The 21213-nt window shown below is 45.0% G+C and overlaps 1 protein-coding gene and 1 long non-coding RNA gene across 6 annotated transcripts in view; one reads left to right on the top strand and one right to left on the bottom strand.

Annotated features, from left to right (window-relative positions):
- Positions 1-9883, top strand: part of SLC16A1 (solute carrier family 16 member 1) — a 58153-nt gene extending 48270 nt beyond the window's left edge. For all 3 annotated transcript variants that reach the window (XM_027590591.2, XM_027590466.2, XM_027590530.2), the window contains 2 exons: positions 1268-2134; positions 4673-9883. In XM_027590591.2, coding sequence (XP_027446392.1) covers positions 1268-2134; positions 4673-4944 — 1139 coding nt within the window. In that variant the 3' untranslated portion in view covers positions 4945-9883. The remainder of the gene's footprint in view (positions 1-1267; positions 2135-4672) is intronic.
- LOC113920311 lies at positions 2053-20886 on the bottom strand. Of its 3 annotated transcripts, XR_003519283.2 has the most exons (5): positions 18880-20886; positions 17921-18244; positions 16827-16936; positions 10822-10870; positions 2053-2183 (listed from the first exon to the last, which is right to left on the bottom strand). It is a non-coding gene; the product is annotated as an uncharacterized LOC113920311 (long non-coding RNA). The 3 variants fall into 3 exon arrangements; XR_003519282.2 differs by lacking the exon at positions 2053-2183 and having other exon boundaries at positions 10204-10870; XR_003519285.2 differs by lacking the exons at positions 2053-2183; positions 17921-18244 and having other exon boundaries at positions 10204-10870.
- Between the last annotated feature and the right edge of the window lie 327 nt (positions 20887-21213).

Below are 21213 nucleotides of genomic sequence, written 5' to 3'. Positions count from 1 at the left end.
GCCCCAGGTCAACAGTGTGCTTATTGGCACAGGTGAGAATGGTCTGGTATGAGATGAGGAAGAGAGGTAAGGGCCAACATAAAGGTTATGGATGGGAAGCCATTAGCAGGCTTGAAAAGGGGGAGTGATCAGCCCTGATGTATTGGTTTAAGCCTCTGTGAATCACTTAAACATAAATAGTAGGGAGTTGGAGCAAGTGGGGGCCAGGGAGAGCATCTAGAAGTTATTTGAATATTTACTTTTACAGCACTGTTTATTGAACAATTCTACAGTAATTTAAAATTTCACTTTTACATTAAATCACATATCTATGTTAAATCATTTTACATTAAATCATATATGTAACAAAATCAGGTATATTCGTGGACTTTCTGTCCACTTTCACTGATAAGTGTTTACCTATACTGAGTCAGAGCCACACTGTTGTAGTGATTGTAGCTTTTGAAAGTCCATTTAAGTATCTGTTAATGTTTGTCCCACTCCTCCAGTACCACCCAAAAATTTTCTGGTTGACTCCCATGCATTCTATGTTTTAGAGTCATTTTACCTATTCCAAAATGAAATGCACTTACATTTCATTGGAATCACATTAAATAAATGCATTCATTTACGGGGTACTGATGATAATGCTGTGTTTTATTATCCAAAAACTGTTTGTGTGTGTGTGTGTGTGTGTGTGTGTGTGTGTGTGTGTGTGTGTGTGTGTGTGTTTGTGGTTTTTTAATTCTCTAACCCTTTAGGAAAGTTACACAATTATAGCGATTCTAAATTGCACATTTTTTTACTTTTTGGAGCGATTGTAAAAGGAATAATTTTGTATTGCATTTTCTGTTGTAAAATTTTGTCTCTAATTGTAACTATCTACTTAATGATCTTCTATTGTTACAGTGACTCCTCGGGTGATTCTGTTAAGACTAGACAAATAATATAAGCAACAATAATAAAAATAACATTTATTGAGTGCTTACTACATGCCAGGCACTCTTCTAAGTGTTTTACTCACGGTAGTGCTGTGTGCCCCTCTTACATATGAGGAAACACATGTGTCTGATATTACCAGCCAGTAAATAGTGATGCTGAGGTTTGAACCCACGTAGTCTGGTTCTAGATCCCATACTTTAAACCACTATACAGTATGTCCTGTAGTGGTGAGGATTTTTATCTCCTTTGTATTATTTATACTTCTCATTTTAATTTCTTTGTCTGGTTATGTAATTCCAAATATGTTTCTGACATTTATGTGGTTGTTTTTCTCCCTCTTCCCCAGGTCTTGGGCTTGCCTTCAACTTGAATCCTGCTCTGACCATGATTGGCAAGTATTTCTACAAGAGGCGACCTTTGGCAAATGGACTGGCCATGGCAGGCAGCCCTGTGTTCCTCTCCACTCTGGCCCCCCTCAATCAGGCTTTCTTTGGTATCTTTGGCTGGAGAGGGAGCTTCCTAATTCTTGGGGGCCTCCTACTAAACTGCTGTGTAGCTGGAGCCCTGATGCGTCCAATAGGGCCCCCACCAACAAGTGCAGGGAAAGATAGGTCTAAAGAATCCCTTCAGCAACCTGGAAAATCTGACGAGAAAAAGGGAGCAGGTGATGCAAATATAGATCTTATTGGAGGAAACCGCAAAGAAGAGAAACGATCGGTCTTCCAAACAATTAATAAATTCCTGGACTTATCTCTGTTCACACACAGAGGCTTTTTGCTATACCTGTCCGGAAACGTGCTCATGTTTTTTGGACTGTTTACCCCTTTGGTCTTTCTTAGTAATTATGGCAAGAGTCAACATTACTCTAGTGAGAAGTCTGCCTTCCTTCTTTCCATTCTGGCTTTTGTTGACATGGTAGCCAGACCTTCTATGGGACTTGTAGCCAACACCAAGTGGATAAGACCTCGAGTTCAGTATTTTTTTGCAGCTTCTATTGTTGCAAATGGAGTGTGTCATCTGCTAGCACCTTTATCCTCCAGCTACATTGGGTTCTGTGTCTATGCGGGATTCTTTGGATTTGCATTTGGGTGGCTCAGCTCAGTGTTGTTTGAAACACTGATGGACCTCGTTGGACCCCAGAGGTTCTCCAGCGCCGTGGGATTGGTGACCATTGTGGAATGCTGTCCAGTCCTCCTGGGGCCACCGCTTTTAGGTATAGTATGCCTTACTACCTCTTTGGTTCTGTTAACATGAAACAGGCACTAAAGATGGAAAAGGTGATAGAAAGCCAAGATTAGTAAGCTGCTTGGTGGCAGAAAGTATTTCTCATTTCTGTAGCCTCAGTGTTGGCACAATGTTTGGCACAGCATAATTGCTCAGATTCTTACAGAATTGATTACACTGAACCAACAACCTGAAAGGTGAATCAAATATTTTTACGAATGGCATTCTTTTTTTGAATTATGTTTTCTCTTCAAAAAACTTACTTGCTTCTGTGGTGTTACATGCAAACAATGAATCATGGAACACTACATCAAAAACTATGGTGATTAACATAACATAATAATAAAAAAATTAAACAAAAACAACAACAAAAAACCTTATGTGCTTGTTGTAGAAAAACATGTAAAATCCAACTCCATCGCTGATAATAGCTACCATGTAAGCTCATGGTTTACCAGGGACTGTTCTAACCATTTTCTATATCCTCTTATATCTCACAAGCCTATGAAATAGGACTGTTAGAGTTCCTACTTCATAAGAAATAGAAACTTTGAAAGGTTAAATAATTTGCCTTATATCACATGGCTAGTAAGTGAGTATATAATTTGGGAACTGTTTCCTAAGGTTATTAAATACTTCATTTTTTAAATTAATACCTCATTAGATAACATTAGTGAAAATATAATTTGGCCCTCCTTTTATTTTATTTTATTTTTTAATTTTATTTATTTATTTGAGAGGATGAGAGAGAGAGAGAGAGCATGAGAAGGGGTTGGGTCAGAGGGAGAAGCAGACTCCCTGCTGAGCAGGGAGCCCGATGCAGGACTCGATCCCGGGACTCCAGGATCATGACCTGAGCCGAAGGCAGTTGCTTAACCAACTGAGCCACCCAGGCGCCCTGGCCCTCCCTTTAGATGTATACGTCTTAGAAGTATGATTTGGCTAGTGAGTGAGGATACATTAAAGAAGTCCTACAGCTATCTTTTGATATTGTTCTCTTCCTCCCCATATCCAGTGATTGCCAAGTCTTGTCAGTTTTCATCTCCTAAATCTCTTTCTAATTGGTCCACTTTTCCATCACACCACCACCCTGTCCACAGCTCCTGTCTCCCATCTGGGCTACTCCATGAGCCTCCTGGCTGGTCTACCCATTTCCATTCTATCAGGACTTCAATCTGTTTTCTACTCTGCAGGCAAAATTTATCTGTGCAAATACAAACCTGATAGCCCAGCTGATTAGATCTTTCCAGTTGCTTCCCATTGTTCTCAGGGTGGAGATCAGATTCCCTAATGTGGCCTACGAGGCGCCCCCCAGCCTGGCCACCAATGTCTCCAGCCTCATTTCCTGTCACTCACCTTTTGTTCTCTCTGCTCCAGCAGCCCCGCCCTTCTTCCTTCCCTCTCACACCCCGCTTCCTCTCACCTGCCTTTGCACTTGCTGTTCCCTGGCCACAGCTTTCTCCCATGCCCTCCTCCTGGATAACTCCGATCCCCCTCTAGGTCTCTGCTTCATTTACACTTTGAGAGAAGCCTCCTGACCCTGCTTGCTGCTGCCAACCCCCTATTTTCTGCTTGCAAACCCTCCTTGTCAGGTTTGTGTAATTATTTGATTAACATTTCTCTTGTCCACTGAACTGTGGAGGTTTTCTCCTCTGCTCTCCCTTATCCTCACGGCCAGTAGCCCAGTGCCTGGTGCATGCGTAGGCTCAGTAAGTTTGGCTGGATGGCCAATGCCCTGAGTTACAAAAGCACATGGAATCCTGTTTGAATTGGTTATATTCAGTCCTTCTCCGAGGTACAGAGTAGGGTTTTCCAGAGTTTATTCCTTAACATGCCAATTTGATGAGATGCTAATAAATTCTATCGTGAGGATTTCATGGTCAAAAAAATTTGGGGAACACCAAGTTTGATAGATTGCTCTACTAGAGGACCTTGCAAAACCTTTAATATGCTAATGCACGTGGTGACTCTTCACTGGAGGAGCCTAGGATGTGCCATTTCTTAAGTCTGACTTTGTACACAGTGAGCGTGATGACAGATGCTGCCTGTCGTGAGGGCTAAGCACTTAGGATGGTGGAAAGGTGTTGCTATTAGTTAATTCTGTAACTTGTCCCCAGGGCTGCTTTTTGGGAATGCTGATGTCAGCAAAAGAGCGTTGGTGGGAGACTGCAATTAGCTCTGGGGCCTGGGGCAAGACTCCTACATCTCCTTTGAGCAACAAATTTTTCCATTGTGAAGGGAGAGACTTGATTCTAGGTGATCTCTGGGTCTTTCCCCATTCCAACTGGCCAAGATTTCATTACTTTCAAGGTGCAAAAGTAACAGGATAGGTAAGGCCATCTAAAACCAAATGTGACATCATAAAAGATGAGATCATTGTTAGCAGTTCCTTTTTAGATGAAACGGTCATTTGTGGGCTCTCTGAGGATTGGTTGACATCTTCTTTCTGAGTGGATCCTTCAGCTCTCTTTGGGGAAGGTATACTTGTTTACTTTTGTCCACATAACTTTGTTTTGGATATCTTTAGGTCGTCTGAATGACATCTATGGAGACTACAAATACACCTACTGGGCATGTGGTGTGATCCTCATTATAGCAGGCATCTATCTCTTCATTGGCATGGGCATCAATTATCAACTTGTGGCAAAAGAGCAGAAAGCAGAGAATCAGCAGAAAAAGGAAAGTAAAGAGGAGGAGACCAGTGTGGATGCTGCTGAGAAGCCAAGAGAATATGCAGCAGAATCTGCAGAGCAGAAAGACACAGAAGGAAGTCCCAAAGAGGAGGAGAGTCCAGTCTAAACCTTTGGGGCCCAAGGGTCAGTGAAGCATCTGTGACCCAAGATCCTTGAAAATATCTACTGGCCTGTAATCCAGCAGTGGTGCTCAATGCCAACAGTGGACATGTGTGTGGGAATTGTACCAGGTGTTCAGTGATGGAAGTTCTGTTTTCACTCCTTACCAGCAGCCTGAATTAAAAATGCCATACCTTTGGGGAGGGAGTGGTTGGCAAAGAATGAGAGAAGGACGTAGTGTGGGGTTTTTTTTGTTTGTTTGTTTAAATCCTAGCTTTTAACAGTGTCCAGAAGATTTTAATATGTGCCTTAAGTTTTAGTCTTTAGAACTCTTTAGGGAGCCTTAACTTTTTAAACCATTCTGCTGAATTCATCTATTTTAAGTGTTATGTTATAAGGAAAAATAACAACTAACTTGTTTCTGACAAATCTAAAATTTAAAATTAATCTTGCTTCATTGTTATTTGTAATATACTGTCAGACATCACCACTGGAAGATTTATGAATAGAAATATTGGTTGGAAGTTGGGATTTTATAAAATCCTGACTAAAATATTTTCCTTGCATCAGTAGTTGCCTAGCATAGTGCCTGATAGCTATATATTTAGGAAATTTAAGGCATAAAACTTTGGAAACATCTTGGCCGTTCTAGACACATTGTACTCATCAGCACCCCTCTGGAATCTTTTCTTGGGATGCTAATATTATTAGTGCTTGAGAATTATTTCATTATAAAATTATAAAATTATTAAATTACTATTTTCCCTTTTCAAAGACAAAGGTTGAGTGGTTATAGACCATTGCCCCCTTTGAAATTACTTAGTATTTTTCACTATAAAAGTTAATTTTAAAATATGCAAAAGTATATATTTGTACCTCCTTAGTAAATACAACACATCTAATTAAATGTAGACAGATATTTCAAACATCAGCTGAATTCAGCTTCAGTTTTACCAAAACCTCAGTTAAACTGTGAGACTTAGAATTTTTTTGTTGTTGATTTTCCTGGAATTTTCCCCCATTGATTCATAGTGGTTCCATTTATATCTGTGTCTAGCTTAGAGCTGTGTGTGAGATACTCAATCTTTGTGTGCTTGTTTGTTCTTTTTTTTTTTTAAATGTTTGCTAATTAAAGAAAGCCAGAGTAATTTGGCCCCAGGCAAACCAGTAAGAATAAGATTGGGAGGGAAGGTGCTCCCTTTTCTTTTTCTGAGGAGGCCTGAAAAAAATTATGTTTTGCTTATAATTATTGGACACATTCTTACTACTCCACATAAAACTAAAGTATTGTGACCCTTTTTACTTACTTGAAAAGTAGAGAAATGAGTTTAGTATGAGGATAGGGAGGACGGACCAGAATGAAATCTGTAAATATTTTTTAACCTAATATCTTCTAAAATGCACAAGAAGATAATGATAGACACTCAATAAATTATATTCAGTGCATTTAAAAATATCATTGTAATTGACACAGTGAAGTATAGGTACAAAACCTTTTGTGTAAGAGGCTGGCTTTTCCAAATAAACTTCTTTTTTCCTTTTTTTTAAGAAATGCTTCTCCCTCCAAATGTTTATTTTCTTGAGAAAATATTACTGTGTCTTCATTTTCATTATCAAGATCCAATTTGGCCCTTGCTAATATTAAATCATTCAGCTTATGTGCTGTGGGAGCTGTGTATATGGCTTATTTTTACTTTTCTTCTTTCCTCCTTTTCTTAAAGGCAAGGAAGAGGGGAATTTTGAAATTACCTCTCTGAAAGCATCCAAAGCAGTTAACCTTAAGAACACAATGAAAATTCCCTTTCAATGCCTGAGTGTCATGGCAGATGGAGAAGGAATTTGAGGGGAGAAGCCTGCTGTGATTGTTGGCAGGCTTTGCTCCAGTTGGGACTCTGCTGTTTTCCATCGACCCAAGTCCATAATCTCTTTGTGCCTCTTTTCCCTGTCCATAAAAATGAGGATCACTGTCCATGAGGTAATATAAGTAAAGGAAATGGGAAGGGGTAGGGTGGAGGAGTAGTAGTACAGGATTATTTTCTCCTGTAAGGGAGGAAAACCTTACCCTTCTTTCTAGGTTCTTTGGATGGCCTAATAATTAAATTGACATAAGACAGATAAGATAGGAGAAAAATTTAATTTCATACATAACGGGAACTTCACATAGACATGAGAGGGTCAAAAACAATCAGGCAACTAAGACTTACAAGCCATCCAAAGCTAAGGAGGGGTGGGTAGGGTCTGCGGCTTCAAAAGGAATAAAGACAATTTACAAGAAGATGGAAAGAGCAAATGTTTGTTTGGTAAACCATGCCATGCAGAGAAGTCTTGAGTTTAAAAAACAAAAAGGTAATACCACTCTTCCTGGTACAGGCTCCCTATCTGAATTCTTTTAGGCAATTACAGGTGAGGTAAAAAGCTCTTAAGTCTGTTAGGCATTGGCTGCCTTCAGCTCAAATACTCCACATGCCAAAGTGGCACATTTTGGGGCAGCCTTGTCCTGAACCCCCATCACTCCATCCCAGTTGTTGAGCTACGTCCATACCTAACACCCTGCTTAGTCTTTGTTCAGTAGTTGAATCTTGTTAGTGAAGGGTTAAAAACTGTTTCAAAGCTGGAATTAAACCTTTTATTGCCCAGTGCAACCCTGACTTTTTCCCCCTGAAGAGGCAGCATTAAAGTATTTATTTAAGATTAGTTTTGGTAACAGCCAACACCAAAACCCAGTATAGGCCTACTCTGTGCCATCTGTTACTTGTTATCAGTCAGTGAATTCTCCTTGTGTTGTAGGTTGTGTTCAACACCGGGAAGCAGCTGAGCTTTCTGATCCAGTCTATTGTCCTTTACTCCATGTGAGGACTGTTTTCTTCCAATTCACACAGTTTCAGTGGCTGCTTTGGAAACAAACGTACGCAAAGAGCACCTGCCTATCTTTGTTTTCTGTCCCACACCTTCCATAAGTCACAGAGAGAACATATACAGCTCTTAGGTAGTTGTAGGGCCTAAAAAGTCTTGTTTAAGAGCATACTCTGAAAAGGGTCCCCAGCCAAAGCTGGAAAATTAAGAAACTGGTACGTTGGTCGATGGCAGAAGATCATGGTGACAAGACTGTATTAATTAGTGTGCTATACTCCAGTCTGTTGAGAATTTAAATTATCTTATAAATAAGTAATTTCTACAAAATATTCAGGAAAGCATGATGGTAAAAACAAATTATGGAAAATTCAGAGGTGTTTTATCCCTGATTTAATCACGCAGATGACTAATCCTCTGAATTCTTGGGTTGTCTGAATTTAGTTTGTTTGTATCATAGATACATATGTCAATATTAATCCTGTATTTTAAAAAGGAAAAAAATTTGTTAAAAGCCATTTAATATTTTTGTACCAGTGTTTGACTGTATTGAATTTCAGAATGATAAACTGGGTATTGGTTTGTATGAAAAACCTAAATGTCTGGGTTTTACCTAGAAAATGGTTCACAGTATAACAAACCTAATAATCAGGTGTGCACCCCCCCTCCCTGTTTTGCTTGGAAAGATGAGGGAGGTGAACAGTAAATTTCCACCTTTGCAACATGGCTTGTCTTAATAATCAGGTCAGGCAGGCATTTGCCTAGAAGACATGAAGAAAGAGGTTAATGACAGACTTGTGTCAATATGAAAATTCTTTCAGTTCTTGACAGGAAGCGACAGTCCAGGCTTGCTTGGCTTGCCCAGATTTGAGCAATTAAGCCAAGTTACTTCAGAGGGTAGAAGCATTTAGAGGGTTTCAAGTACATCACTTCTGAAATGTGTTCTAGCTTTAGCATTTTAGATTCAGTCTCCCCTTTTTCCCCTCATCCAGTCTGGGCCATAGTGACAAAATCATTCAAATGACAGTGATTGGGAAAAGTACCCATGTGTATGTGTAGATTATCTTCTTGAGTTGAACAGCACTGATTTACTTCGTTTTGCTAACTTTGACCCTCACTTGCCTAGAGGAGACCGGGATAGCCAGCCGTGGGATTGCAGCCTGCTGCTCGCTTAACCACATAAGCTACCTGAATTCAAATTGAGGCTGTGTGCCCTCAACCAGGTTACCGAGCTCCATAAGCATCAGGGTTTTTTCTTCTGTAAGGTGTTAATTAGTACCACCCCCCACCCCCCCAGGGTTATCAGGAAGGTTAGTTGATATGTGACAGCTTATGTTAAATAAGGGCTTCACGAATGTAAATACCTGACTATAAAAAAAAATCAAAGAAAATTAATACTTGGGGAAAAAATTGCTCTTCTAATTCCCAAGATGGATCATTACTTAGGATAGTTTGGAAGTGACTTTTAAAGATAATATTTAGCTAAATTTGATAATATTAGCTAAATAATATTAGCTAAATAAATATTAGCAAATTCCCAAATTTGACTGAACCTGGCTGGTTCAGTCAAAAGAGCATGCAACTCTCCATCTCAGGGTTTGAGTTCAAGCCCCATGTTGGGTGTAGAGCCTACTTGAAAAATAAAAAATAAAGAATATTAGCTAAATTATCACATTCTCCTTTTGATCAGATCCTCCTTTTATTCTTATAAATGTAATGGTCTTTCTTTGGTAAATGAATGGATGAAATGAACAATTGATGAGGTTGGGGCATACATGCCCAGCTCTTGCTCACAAGAGGGATATGAGTCCCAAAACCCTTGCTCCTGATGCTCTAATAGTACACCATCTTCAAGGAAGAGAGGCCCAACTAGCGGCAGATAAACATTTCCTCTCAATATTTGTGATGATTCTAAAAGAAGAAATATAACTAGTAACCAGTCATGATTAAAGTTGTCTGTCTCAGCAGTGTTCTTAAATGCAAATTGAAGACTTGATGAGGTCTTAATTTTTTTGTACTACGTTGATAATGTAGTGATAACATGATTTAAATTATAAATTACCACTTAGTGGCCGAATAAATTGGTATTTAACATACTGACAGCAATTTCATGATGTGTGTCAAGTGCCATGAGTTCACATCTTTCTAAGAATTCCAGATTTGGAACTGACAGAAGAAAAATGTCTGTCTTTAATCTTAAAGTGTATATCAGTAATTATTTTAAATGAATGGTTATTATATCCTTGTGGTATAAACATGGCACGATGTTAAACAGAAAGGCAAAACACAAGGGGCACCTGGGTGGCTCAGTTGGTTAAGCGTCTGCCTTCGGCTCAGGTCACGATCCCAGGGTCCTGGGATTGAGCCCTGCATCAGGCTCCCTGCTCCGCGGGGAGCCTGCTTCCTCTGCCTGCCACTCCCCCTGCTTATGCTCTCGCTGTCTCTGACAAATAAATAAAATCTTTATATAAAAAAAAAAAAAACTACCAAGATGCAAGTTCATATGTATATATACACATACACATGCACGGCAGGGGAAAGAACATATACAAATAGGCTTATTTTGTGACTGGTAAAATTAGAGGTGACTTTTTCTATATTTTTCCACATTCTAAATTTTCTTAATGTGATGGTAACTTTTACACTAAAAATACTTAATGTAGCACGTAATACTGGTTTACACAGGAAAAAAATAGTACAGTTAAGGGTCTGGCAAGAAACATGACTCCTAAGAAAATGAAGCTGATGATTATTTACAAGCAGGTTATTTTTTCCTGCTTCTTCGAGAATTGCATGTGGTGAAAGGGTGGAGGATGAGACATGGAACTCAAGAGCACAGTGGTCTCAAGTCATGATTTTGCTGGTCTGGACCAGAACTGTGGAGCATGACTCCATGGGCCACCTGTGTCAGCCTGCGGTGCCCCCTCCCTGGAGATCGTGCTCCTGGGGACAGCATTACTGTGGTTCCCCCTCAGATCATCATTTCGCTGCAAGTGAATGTTTAACTCAGAAAGCCAGAGCATTCAGCACTTACCCACATCACAGTGTTGCAGTCTTAAACATTATCTTACTGGAATCAGCATCTGAAAAAAATGCACTGATGTCACAAAAAGAATTTGCTTGCCTGCACCGCTCTCATTTATTTACCAGCAAGTATTTACTGGATTCTTAACTACGTCCCAAGCATTGTTCTAGGCTTTGAGAATCCAACCATGAGCAAAGCACAGTAGGTCTTCCCATGTATCCTATATTCCAGGAGCAGAAGACAGACAGTGAACATCAGGTTATAAGGAAAACAGTATTTTGGTGTGTTTTTAACATCTATGTGCTTATTTGCTGAATAGAGAAAACTGAACAAAATTTTGTTCCTGGCACCCACAGCTTCTAGTCTAATGGGAAGGACTGTGTAGTAAGTGTTGTGGGGGGGCAGGGCAGCACATGGAGAATTCTTTAACCATAAAAAGGACAAAAAGTATATTCTTGAGCAAGTTAATTTCTCTGAGCCTCTAGTAAAATAAACATAAAATTGTGAGGATTTAGTGTAAAATTACCCAGCATTCTGTGGAGTGTATAGTAGCATTACATTGAGCTCATAGTGTTAAAAATTAAATAGCAGGGCGCCTGGGTGGCTCAGTCAGTTGCGTGTCAGATATTGTCTCAGGTCGTGATCTCAGGGTCATGAGATGGGCTCTGCGAGGAGTCTGCTAAGGATTCTCTCCCTCTGCCCCTCCCCCGTGTGCTCTCTCAAATAAATCTTTCTATATATTTTTTTTAAGATTTTATTTATTTATTAGACAGCAAGAGAGGGAACACAAGCACGAGGAGTTGGGAGAGGGAGAAGCGGGCTTCCCGCCGAGCAGGGAGCCTGATGCAGGGCTCGATCCCAGGACCCTGGGACCATGACCTGAGCCTAAGGCAGACGCTTAACGACTGAGCCACCCAGGTGCCCCAATAAATCTTTTTAAAAAATAGTGTCAATTAAGTCATCAGCCAGAACAAGGAATAAAGAACGGCTGGTAACATCTGTATGGCTAATCAGAGTTTTCAAAGGCCTTTTGAGTATATGCTGTTCACCTGATTCATGCAAAATCCTGGGGAGGTAGGTATAATGAAGAATACTGACCCTTTAGTTGGGTCTTATCTGAGCAGGGCATCTCCCCTGCTGCAGAAGAGTGCAGAGCAAGACTGCAGACAGCTCAGCGGCTAGAGCTGAAGGTACTGGCTGGAAGTTTGGAGACCTCCAAGAGTGTAAGAGGCCGAATCCTGGGTAATCTTGGAACAATGACCAGACCAATCACTCGGGCCCTGCACCAAAGTGAGTAAAATGGTCCTGCCCCCAGTGAATTCACAATCTAATTTAACAATCCTTTTCCTTGGCTTTGGAATTCATAATGTGATTTCTTCACTTGTGGATTTCCTTTCCTAATATGCTTTACTAATTCCAGAATTAAAAGTTTGCATTTCCTGAGCTTACTCTGGCCAGGTCCCAAGAGAAAGTGGCCAGCAGCCATTAAGAAGCCAGGAGGGGAACTGGGCTAGGATTAGAAATCACCTGGTGTGCTAACAATCTGTACATCAATAATTATCAAGAGAAGGTTTCTAATGGTTCTTGTCATTGTGATTTGTCTTTCTTTTCCTTTCTCATTGCTTCTTTCCCCCTTTTGAGACCAAAAGAGAAGGGCCTGGGTGCCTATCTGTCAGGCCCTCTTTATCTATGCTTCTCAAAGGAGAGCTTTACTTTTGATTAACAACTCTTCTCCTTTTAAATTCCAAGTACTATCTTGCTTCTCCAACGATGAGAATGAGCAAGAACTGGCCTGCAGTAGGTCAGGCAAGCACTTGGGAGGGTTCCTAAACTTCCACTCTTGCCCCAGCCCCTCCTTCCGTCTCCCCGTTCCTACCCCCACGTGCCTCATCAGCTGCCCAAATGTGTAGACTGAACTGCTTTCCTGTTTCTCCCTTCATTCCCTCCTTTGGTTCCCTGCCACAGGCTTAGCCTTTAACAGCCTCCCTACCTCTGTTCTCACCACCTCCAATCCAACCTCAACACTGCTGTCGAAATGATTTCTCTAAAAAGACCAAGTCTCTCAGCTGCTTTTATAATTTCAAATACAAGCAATAAAGATAAAAATAATAAAACTCATCTAACCGTGTCACTCCTCTGCTTAAAATTCTATAGCTTGAGGATAAAGTCCGATCTCAGCTTGACCCCCAGGTGCCCTTCTCAATCAGCGATCAGCACCCGTGTACTGCTCCAGTCTTATCTCCTGCCAGTCCGCAGCCGCACCCTGCTCTCCTGCCCAGCTGAATGTGTTACTAAAGCTGGCCCTAGTTTCCGACCTCCCGGCCTTCCTATGTGCTCACTTGTGTCTGGTAACCCCTCTCTCCTCTCTCTGCACCAACTCCTATTCATCCTTTGAAACTCAGTTCATGTCTCCTCTTACAGGAGGCCTTACTGATTCCCCAGTTCTTTTTTTTTGTTTTTAAGATTTTATTTATTTATTTGAGAGAGAGAGTGAGCAGTAGAGAGCAGGAACAGGGAGGAGAGGGAGAAGCAGGCTCCCTGGCGAGGAGAGAGCACGGTGCAGTACATGATCCCAGAACTCTGGGATCATGACCTGAACCGATGGCAGATGCCCAACCGACTGAGCCACCCAGGCGCCCCACCCCCAATTCATTTTAATTGTCCTTATGTGTACAGCACAGAGTATGGATCTGTGTCAAATCCCAGGCCTTGGGTACAAATTCCAAGTAGGCCACTTACTAATTCTGAGTCCTTAAGCAAGTTATTTAACCTCTAGGCCACAGTTTGTACAACCATAAAATGGAGAACTTACCTTACAGGGTTGCCACGAGGATTAAATACGGCCATGTCTATAAGACCCTTAGCATAGTACCTGAATAAATGCTCAGTAGGAATTACCACTATCTCTGTCCTAGATAGTTCTTCCCACTGCCAAAGAATAATTTTCAAAATGGTAAAATCATAGGGGCACCTGGGTGGCTCAGTTGTAAGTGTCTGACTCTTGATTTTGGCTCAGGTCATGATCTCAGGGTCCTGATATTGAGCCCCAGGTCAGGTTCTGCCCTCAGCAGGGAATCTGCTTGAGATTCTCTCCCCCTCTCTCTGCCCTTCCCCCTGCTCACGTTTTTTTTCCCCCCCTCTCGCAAATAAATCTTATTTTTTTTATTATTTTTTTCAGATTTTTATTTATTTGAGAGAGAGAGAGAGAGAATGAGAGACAGAGAGCACGAGAGGGAAGAGGGTCAGAGGGAGAAGCAGACCCCCTGCTGAGCAGGGAGCCCGATGCAGGACTCGATCCCAGGACTCCAGGATCATGACCTGAGCCGAAGGCAGTTGCTTAACCAACTGAGCCACCCAGGCGCCCTCGCAAATAAATCTTTTTTAAAAAAGGTAAAATCAGGAACACCAGGGCGCCTGGGTGGCTTAGTCGGTTAAGCGTTTGCCTTCAGCTCAGGTCATGATCCCAGGGTTCTGGGATCAAGCCCTGCATCGGGCTCCCTGCTCAGTGGGGAATTTGCTTCTCCCTCTCCCTCTGCCTGCTGCTCCCCCTTCTTGTGTTCTCTCTCTCTCTGTCAAATAAATAAAATATTTTTTAAAAATAAAAAAATAAAATAAATTCAGGGATGCCTAGGTTGCTCAGTCAGTTAAAGTGTCTGACTCTTGGTTTCAGCTCAGGTCATGATCTCAGGGTCGTGGGATCGAGCCCCATGTAGGGCTCTGTGCTGGGCAGGGAGCCTGCTCCTCCTTCTCCCTCTGCTCCTCTCCCAGCTTGCACTCTCTCTCTCTCCTCTCAAATCTAAAAAAAAAATGGTAAAATCTTAACTCTCGTACAGATATAAAAATACATGTTTATATAAGTCATTAAGGGGGGAAGCAGTAAGATTTTACAACTGTTTCAATTGAGAAGTGGATTTATGGAGATTTCTCTACTGGACAGAATGCATTTGCACTGCCATCAACAGGAGCAACTTGCACTGTACACCAGACAGGGAGCATCTGTACTGCTTTCAGCCCTCTACAGGTTAGCTTCCATCTCCGCAGAGCTGTAATATAGCCCAGCAGAAGACAGACAGATGTGGAGATCCCTATAGAGCCAGAGAGCCCGGAACCCTAGAAAACTCACAGCCTTCCATTGACAGAACACCCAGGAATCCTTTGCCCATTTGTAAAACCTAACAATTTTTCCTCGCATAATAGTGCACAGCACTCATCAGTTTGCCTTTCTAGACCCTACCAGCTGTGAGCTGCTTGAGATGAGAGGAAACAACACGCAAACTCATCTATCCATTTTGATTTTAGGGGCTGGAGAAATTTCTGCAGGAGGTGACATTTGAGCTGGGTAGAGAAAGGGAAGGCTACATTTCTGCTGGAGAAGAGCATCCAGAGAGCTGTGTTGGGGCCAGGGAAGAAGCAACTGGCAAGCAGGTGTTAAACACAGACTGTGCCAGGCCCTGGGCTAGGCTAGGAAGATAGAGGAATGAGGCCTGCTCTCTGCTTTCAAGAAGCACTCAGTCTATTGTGGGAAATAAAAGGAAATCAAGGCTTACGACATAGTGTGATGAGGGCCCTGAAAGTCCAGATGCCAAAGTTAGAAACTCAAGGGAACTGCTCACAATGTTGCCCAAGCCCAGGTTTGATGAAAGGCAAAACACAGGAGATCCCTGTGAGGCTCTGCGCGGCCTCAGAGAAATCAATGAAGAAGTGTCTGTTCTACACCCATAGTCAGACCCCTTCCTCTTCCTACCTGTGGCTGGACATTTGTTGCCAGATGGGTGGCTGTGGAAGAATCTGAGTTCCCTCAAATCTCTGGGAATGGAAGTCCTTATTATGGGCAGGGGTAACCCTGAAGCATTCCCCAAGTCTTACTTAGGGAACTAGCTCATTTAAAGTCATTGCAGGGGCGACCGGGTGGCTCAGTCGGTTAAGTTTCTGACTTTTGGTTCCATCTCTGGTCATGATCTAAGGGTCATGGGATTGAGCCCCGCATCGGGCTCCACACTCAGCGGAGAGTCTGCTTGAGATTCTTTCCCTCTGTGCCCCCCCACCACTCACACATGCACGTGCTCTCTCTTTCACTCTCAAATAAATCAATAAATCTTCAAAAAAAAAAAAGTCATTGCAAAGAAAACGGTACTCACCAGCTGAAAGGCAGTATGTTGAAAGGGGGATAATCAACAAGGAAACTCAGGAAAATGTGTTCTCCCCTAGAATTTAAGCTCTGTGAGGCAGGGAGTATCTGAATATGCTTATTATCTGATAGGACTCATTTGTTGAATATATAAAAAGAAAGGATGAATGAATGGGGGCTCCAGAGAAGGACCTGTTCAGGGAGACGAAACTGGCAGATTGGCTGTCCTGCTCAGTGCCCTCAGATGTAGTCAGTCAAAGACTGGCCTCATTTAAATACTTGAAGCACCAGCCAACTCCTTGGATTTACTTTTCTCCTCACCAGACAACGCTCTGGCCGCTTCTATAGTTTTAGCTGCCTAATAGGAAATGATATACATAGCATGTTGGCAGGAACAGTCAGTCTGAGTGCCTGCCATACTCTCCCTCTGAATTCTGGTATAAACCTGAGCCTCCAATGTCCGTCAGACTCCCAAGCTCCATTCAACCCTAGGACACCAACAAGACCAAACCATTCTAAGTTCACCAAGGCGGTCCCGCCCAAGTGAGCCTCCCGCCCCACGGGCCTGGCAACACCTCCACCATAACATCCACCTCTTTTGATTTTGACCTGATCACTGAAGTGTTTCTCCCAACACTGCGGATCTGCTCCAACCACGGGAGGTGACCAACAGGGTCTCTCTTAGCAGCCTGGCTCTCTTAGCAGCCTCCCTGCCTCACACATCCCATCTGGATCAGCCCGGGCCTCTGGGACAGTCCCCAGGACCCTGCCTCCCTTGTGCTGCCTTCTCAGGAGGGGCAGACACCCGGAGCACCTGCTCGGGACCCGCCATGGCAGTTAGGCCTGCGAGCCCACCCAGCCACCTCCCGCACCTGCTACACCTCACCCCATTTCCACCGAGGCTAGGTGGTGTGATGGCTCTGGCCTCAGAGCCCGGCTCCAGCACTCCCTGGCCATGTGGCTCTGGGAAGGTCACTTCTGCCCCGGTCCCCTCATCTGCAAAAGAAGGGTAACAAGGGTTGTATCAGCCAGAGTTCCGTGCAGAAATCCGAACACTGGGGTATTTGGGGCAGAAAGTGATTCACCCAGGGGCTTAGGTGCTTGGGGGATGGTCAGGGTGGCTGGATGGGGGAGGGGAGGAGGGTAGGCTGAGGCTTGAGAGGATCTGCCCCTGCCCCGGAGCCTCCGGAGCTGGGGGCATCTGGAGCCACAGGGCTGTGAGCAGGGATGGGACTGCGCCCAGGACACCAGTGCAGGAAAAGACGCAGGTCTGCATGACCCTGTGTGTCAGGAGGGAGCAGCCAAAGCCCAGGAAGGCGGCCTCTGGCTCCCTTCCACCTTCTGAGTCCCAGGTGAGGGCCGAGTGCCGGCTCACAGCGGACACCCACACTCTGGAAGGAGGCAGCCTGGGAAATACAGCTGTAGCTTTCTGCCTGCAAAGGACAGGAAATAGTGGGGAAGGGGCCTTGGGTGCTCCTCGGCCACAAGAGGGTTAACCACAACTGGGTTTGTGCCTGGAGAGAGCTCACCACACCACCCCCCCTCCGCCAAGGCACACAGCAGGTGCTGAAGGAAGGCGGTTCTGGGGAGGGTTCTGGGGAGGCTCCGGTGGTGGTGACAGCCAGCTCCAGGCCAGGCCCCAGGAGATACCACAGCGAACAAGACAGAGCCCGACCCTGAAGAAGGGCTGACCCTCCAGGGCCAGCAGAGACTGGAATCATCAAGGAATGTGGCTGGTGTAACAGTGTGTCTGTCCTAAAAGCCTGGGGAGCACAGGGAGCTGAGAGCAGAGGGGGCGCACCTGTACCAGTGTGGGGGTGGGGCGCAGAATGGTAAGAGCCAGCTTTCCAGTAGTATAGAGTCTAATACAAGGCTGGAAGGGAAAACTACAAATTAACCAGATTAAGCAGGAAGAAACAAAGGGTGTGTGTGTGTGACAATGCTAATTTCCACTTCAGGGGCGCACATACATATACAAACCCCTGCAAGATGCTTGGCATTTTCCACAAGTAGACAGTTCAGTCCGAGAGTGATGAGTGAGGGTAGTGGGGTAAGAAATGAAGCTGGAGAGGAATGCAGGGGTGTGGAGATCTCCAGGGGCTTCCACAGCATTTTGAAGAATTTAAGCTTTATCCTGTGGGCAATGGGAAGCCATGGTAGGTATTTAAGCAGGGACAAGAGTCATCGTTCTGGTTTTTCAAAATCACTTTGCTGCAGTCTGTGGAATCGGTTGGAGAGGGCAGGACTGCAGGTGAGGTTGTCAACAATGACACTGCAGCAGCCTGGGCCGGAACTAAGGCATGCCTAGAAGAGGACAGGGAAAAGAGAGCAGACTGCTGGGAGTTTAGGAGGAGGCAGAGTGCACAGGAGGGGGTGGGGGTGGGAGCAGGGAGAAACCTGGGGTGGCTGCCAGGTTTCATGACCAGATATACCTGGAAGGGTGGGGCCCCCACCAGCTCCTGGCACTGGATCCTGGGGTGGTGCCCACCCACAGTCTCCCTGCCTCTGGACTGAGTTCACAGAAAGCTTCTTCCCTCCCGTGAACCTTATGGCCTACATGCAATTCAATTCCACCAACATTTATTAAGCAGTTCTTATGTGCCAGGAACCAGGGAAGCTTCTCCCCTTCTCACCTAAGGGAATTTGAACTGGATGACTGAGAGGCTTTGGAGCAGGGATGGGGGGCTGAGGGTGGCCAGGGAGAGGCTGTGGACACAGAGCCTACATTCAGGCCTTCTCTCCTCTCCCTATGTAGGAGGGCCCTGACCTATGACCTCTCACCCCCATGACTGAAAGGTACAAAGGGCATCAGCAGAGCCTTAGACAAAGCCCCTGGGCCCCAACCTCTGCTGGAACAGGCACCCATCCCTAGTCTCTTTCTGCTTTTAGAGTTCTGCATTCCTTCTGCTGTGAGATCCCAGATGAAAGGAGAGACCCACCTGCATGTTCACCCCGAAGACTTACGGTCTGCCATCCAATAGATGCACTCCTTGGAACCAAGGCATTTCCCCCGAGGCTGTCAACAGGAAGACAGCAGCCGATTACTTACTGCCTGGCTGATATCGTAACTTCTTACCACTATCACAGTAGTGCAGGCCAATTATAGGAGCCTAGAAGGGAGGCCTGCTTTTTTAGAAAGGTGAGCGGCCTGGAGTCATCCCCTGGGGGGCTGGGCCCTGGAAAAGAATGCCAGTAAATAGCACTTTCTGTTCCGGAAATACTCCACATTCCTGATTTCTGAATCTCCATAACTCTGTGAGATCATTATTGTTGCCACTTTGTAGATGATGAAACTAAGGTTCAGTTAGAACCTTAGAGAAATTTGCTCATTTAGGGTCACATGGCTACTAAGTGGCTGAACTAGACTTTTAACCAACCCAGACCTGATACTAAGGCCTTCTTCCAAATGACTACAGGGTAACAAAGCCTTGCTCCCTGGAACCCCTGCTCCGTGTCAGGTCCTGCTACTCCCTCGAGTAGTCACGTTCCAGGGAGATGTTCTCTCACATCTTTCTCATGGTTGTTTGCCTGGTCCTGGGAATCGAAGCTCCTGGAAAAGATGAAGTGTACAGAACAAGGACAGCAGGGATTGTCGGATGGGAGGCCCTGGGAGGCTCTGCTCTTCTTCACCCCTCCCCAGCAGGGGGTCTCCTAGGCACTGCAAAGTCCTGCTTTTGTCGCCAGCCTGTTTCAGGACCCTAAGGACTCCTAAGGCTTGCTATTCTCCTACTCTGGCTCTGAGAAGCCTCAGGACCTCCTCATCCTCCTGCTCTGGGACACTGTCCAGGGCCTCAGCCTACCGGCCTGAGCCTCCCACCCTGGGTTTAATTTCCACTAACCCTAATGCTCTCCAAATCCCCAGCTGAGACGCCAGGCCAGGGTACAGCCTGCAGAGCTTATTCATGTGCAGTAGCTGCCCAGTGCCCACGGCGGGGGGTGGGGGAAGCCTCTAGGCTCCTGGGAGCTGTGTCCCGTGTAGGAGCGGAAAAATAATTTTTCCTATACCCTTCTGAGTTCTTGACTGACACCCCTGTAATAAAAGACAGATTAACATGAGAAATACAAACCAAAGTTTATTCACATGTGTACCTCCTATATATATTTGAGATAAGAGGAAAAACAGTCAATCCTCCCAGGGGCCTAACTCAGCCGCCGCAACAACATCTTCAGCTAAAGAACAAAAGGCGGGGGTGGTGGGGTGAGGTCTGAACCGGAGGTTACCTGGAAAAGCAGGGTAAACAAGGGTAAAGCTTCTTAGGCAGATTTAAATCACTGCTCTCTCCATTGGGTAAGAGTCTCTTGTGACTGAGAGTCAGCTTCTCTTCCTACTACAGAGAGGGAGACACCCTTACAAATGAATATTTCCTCTACAAATGTTAAGTTTCCCTTTCAAAAGAGTAATTTCTACTATTTTCAAGAGCTTCTCCGGTGTCTGTATTTTGTCACAACAATCAGCTCAAAATAAGCCTTATGATCAAAGGCATATTTGGGGGTGGCATATTCCACCACACTTCACTCCCCCTTCCAAACCTGGGCTCCCTGCCATGGCCCGAGGCAGCTTTCAGGAGAAAAAAATGTTCTGGTCAAAGTGAGACCAGTGGTGTTTCTTAGGTCACAAGACCTCTGCTGGACTATGCCCCTGGGCACATCTTGGTGGCACCAGGTCCCTGAGTCGCAGCCCAGGACCCGGCAGCCGCGGTGCATCACAGCCTTTGCTGGGTGATGAGAAGGCTGGGGATGGGGGATGGGGGGTGGGGATGGGGGGTGGGGTGGGGGGTTGCAAGCCCCTAGGGAAGCTCTCCCTATCCATCCCGCTGCGCCAGGCTGAGGGAGGCGCCGGCCACCTCCGGCCAGTCACCTCTCGCCGCGGCCAGACCCTCCGCGGACCCCGACGGGGGGGAGGCGCCGAGTCCACTTGGGCTGCTCCTTGCTTCAGGTTCCGCTCCTCGTTACAGCCCTCGGCCGGCAGGAACTGCCCCTCCCCACGCCCCCTCCCACCCTCCACGGCATCCCCGGGGAAACCTCCACACCCACACCCCTACCTACAGCACACACCCCGATCAACAAACATTCCCCTCCCCCACGCAGGCAGCCCCGACACATGCGCGCCGACTCCTCAGGCCTGGAAGCCGGCACCGCGCGACCAGTTGTCCGGGGGACCTCACACGGCCCTTCTTCAAGGGTGACCACACGAGGAACCTGGAGAGGGGGCCGGTCTGGGGGCAGACAGGACTCCCTCCGTCCCCTACTCCCCGCTGCCCCTCGCCCCGCAG

This window comes from Zalophus californianus, chromosome 4 (genome assembly GCF_009762305.2).
Source record: "Zalophus californianus isolate mZalCal1 chromosome 4, mZalCal1.pri.v2, whole genome shotgun sequence".
NCBI lineage: Eukaryota > Metazoa > Chordata > Mammalia > Carnivora > Otariidae > Zalophus > Zalophus californianus.
Note: the sequence above shows the minus strand (reverse complement) of the source record. Positions and strands in the feature narration are given on the sequence as shown.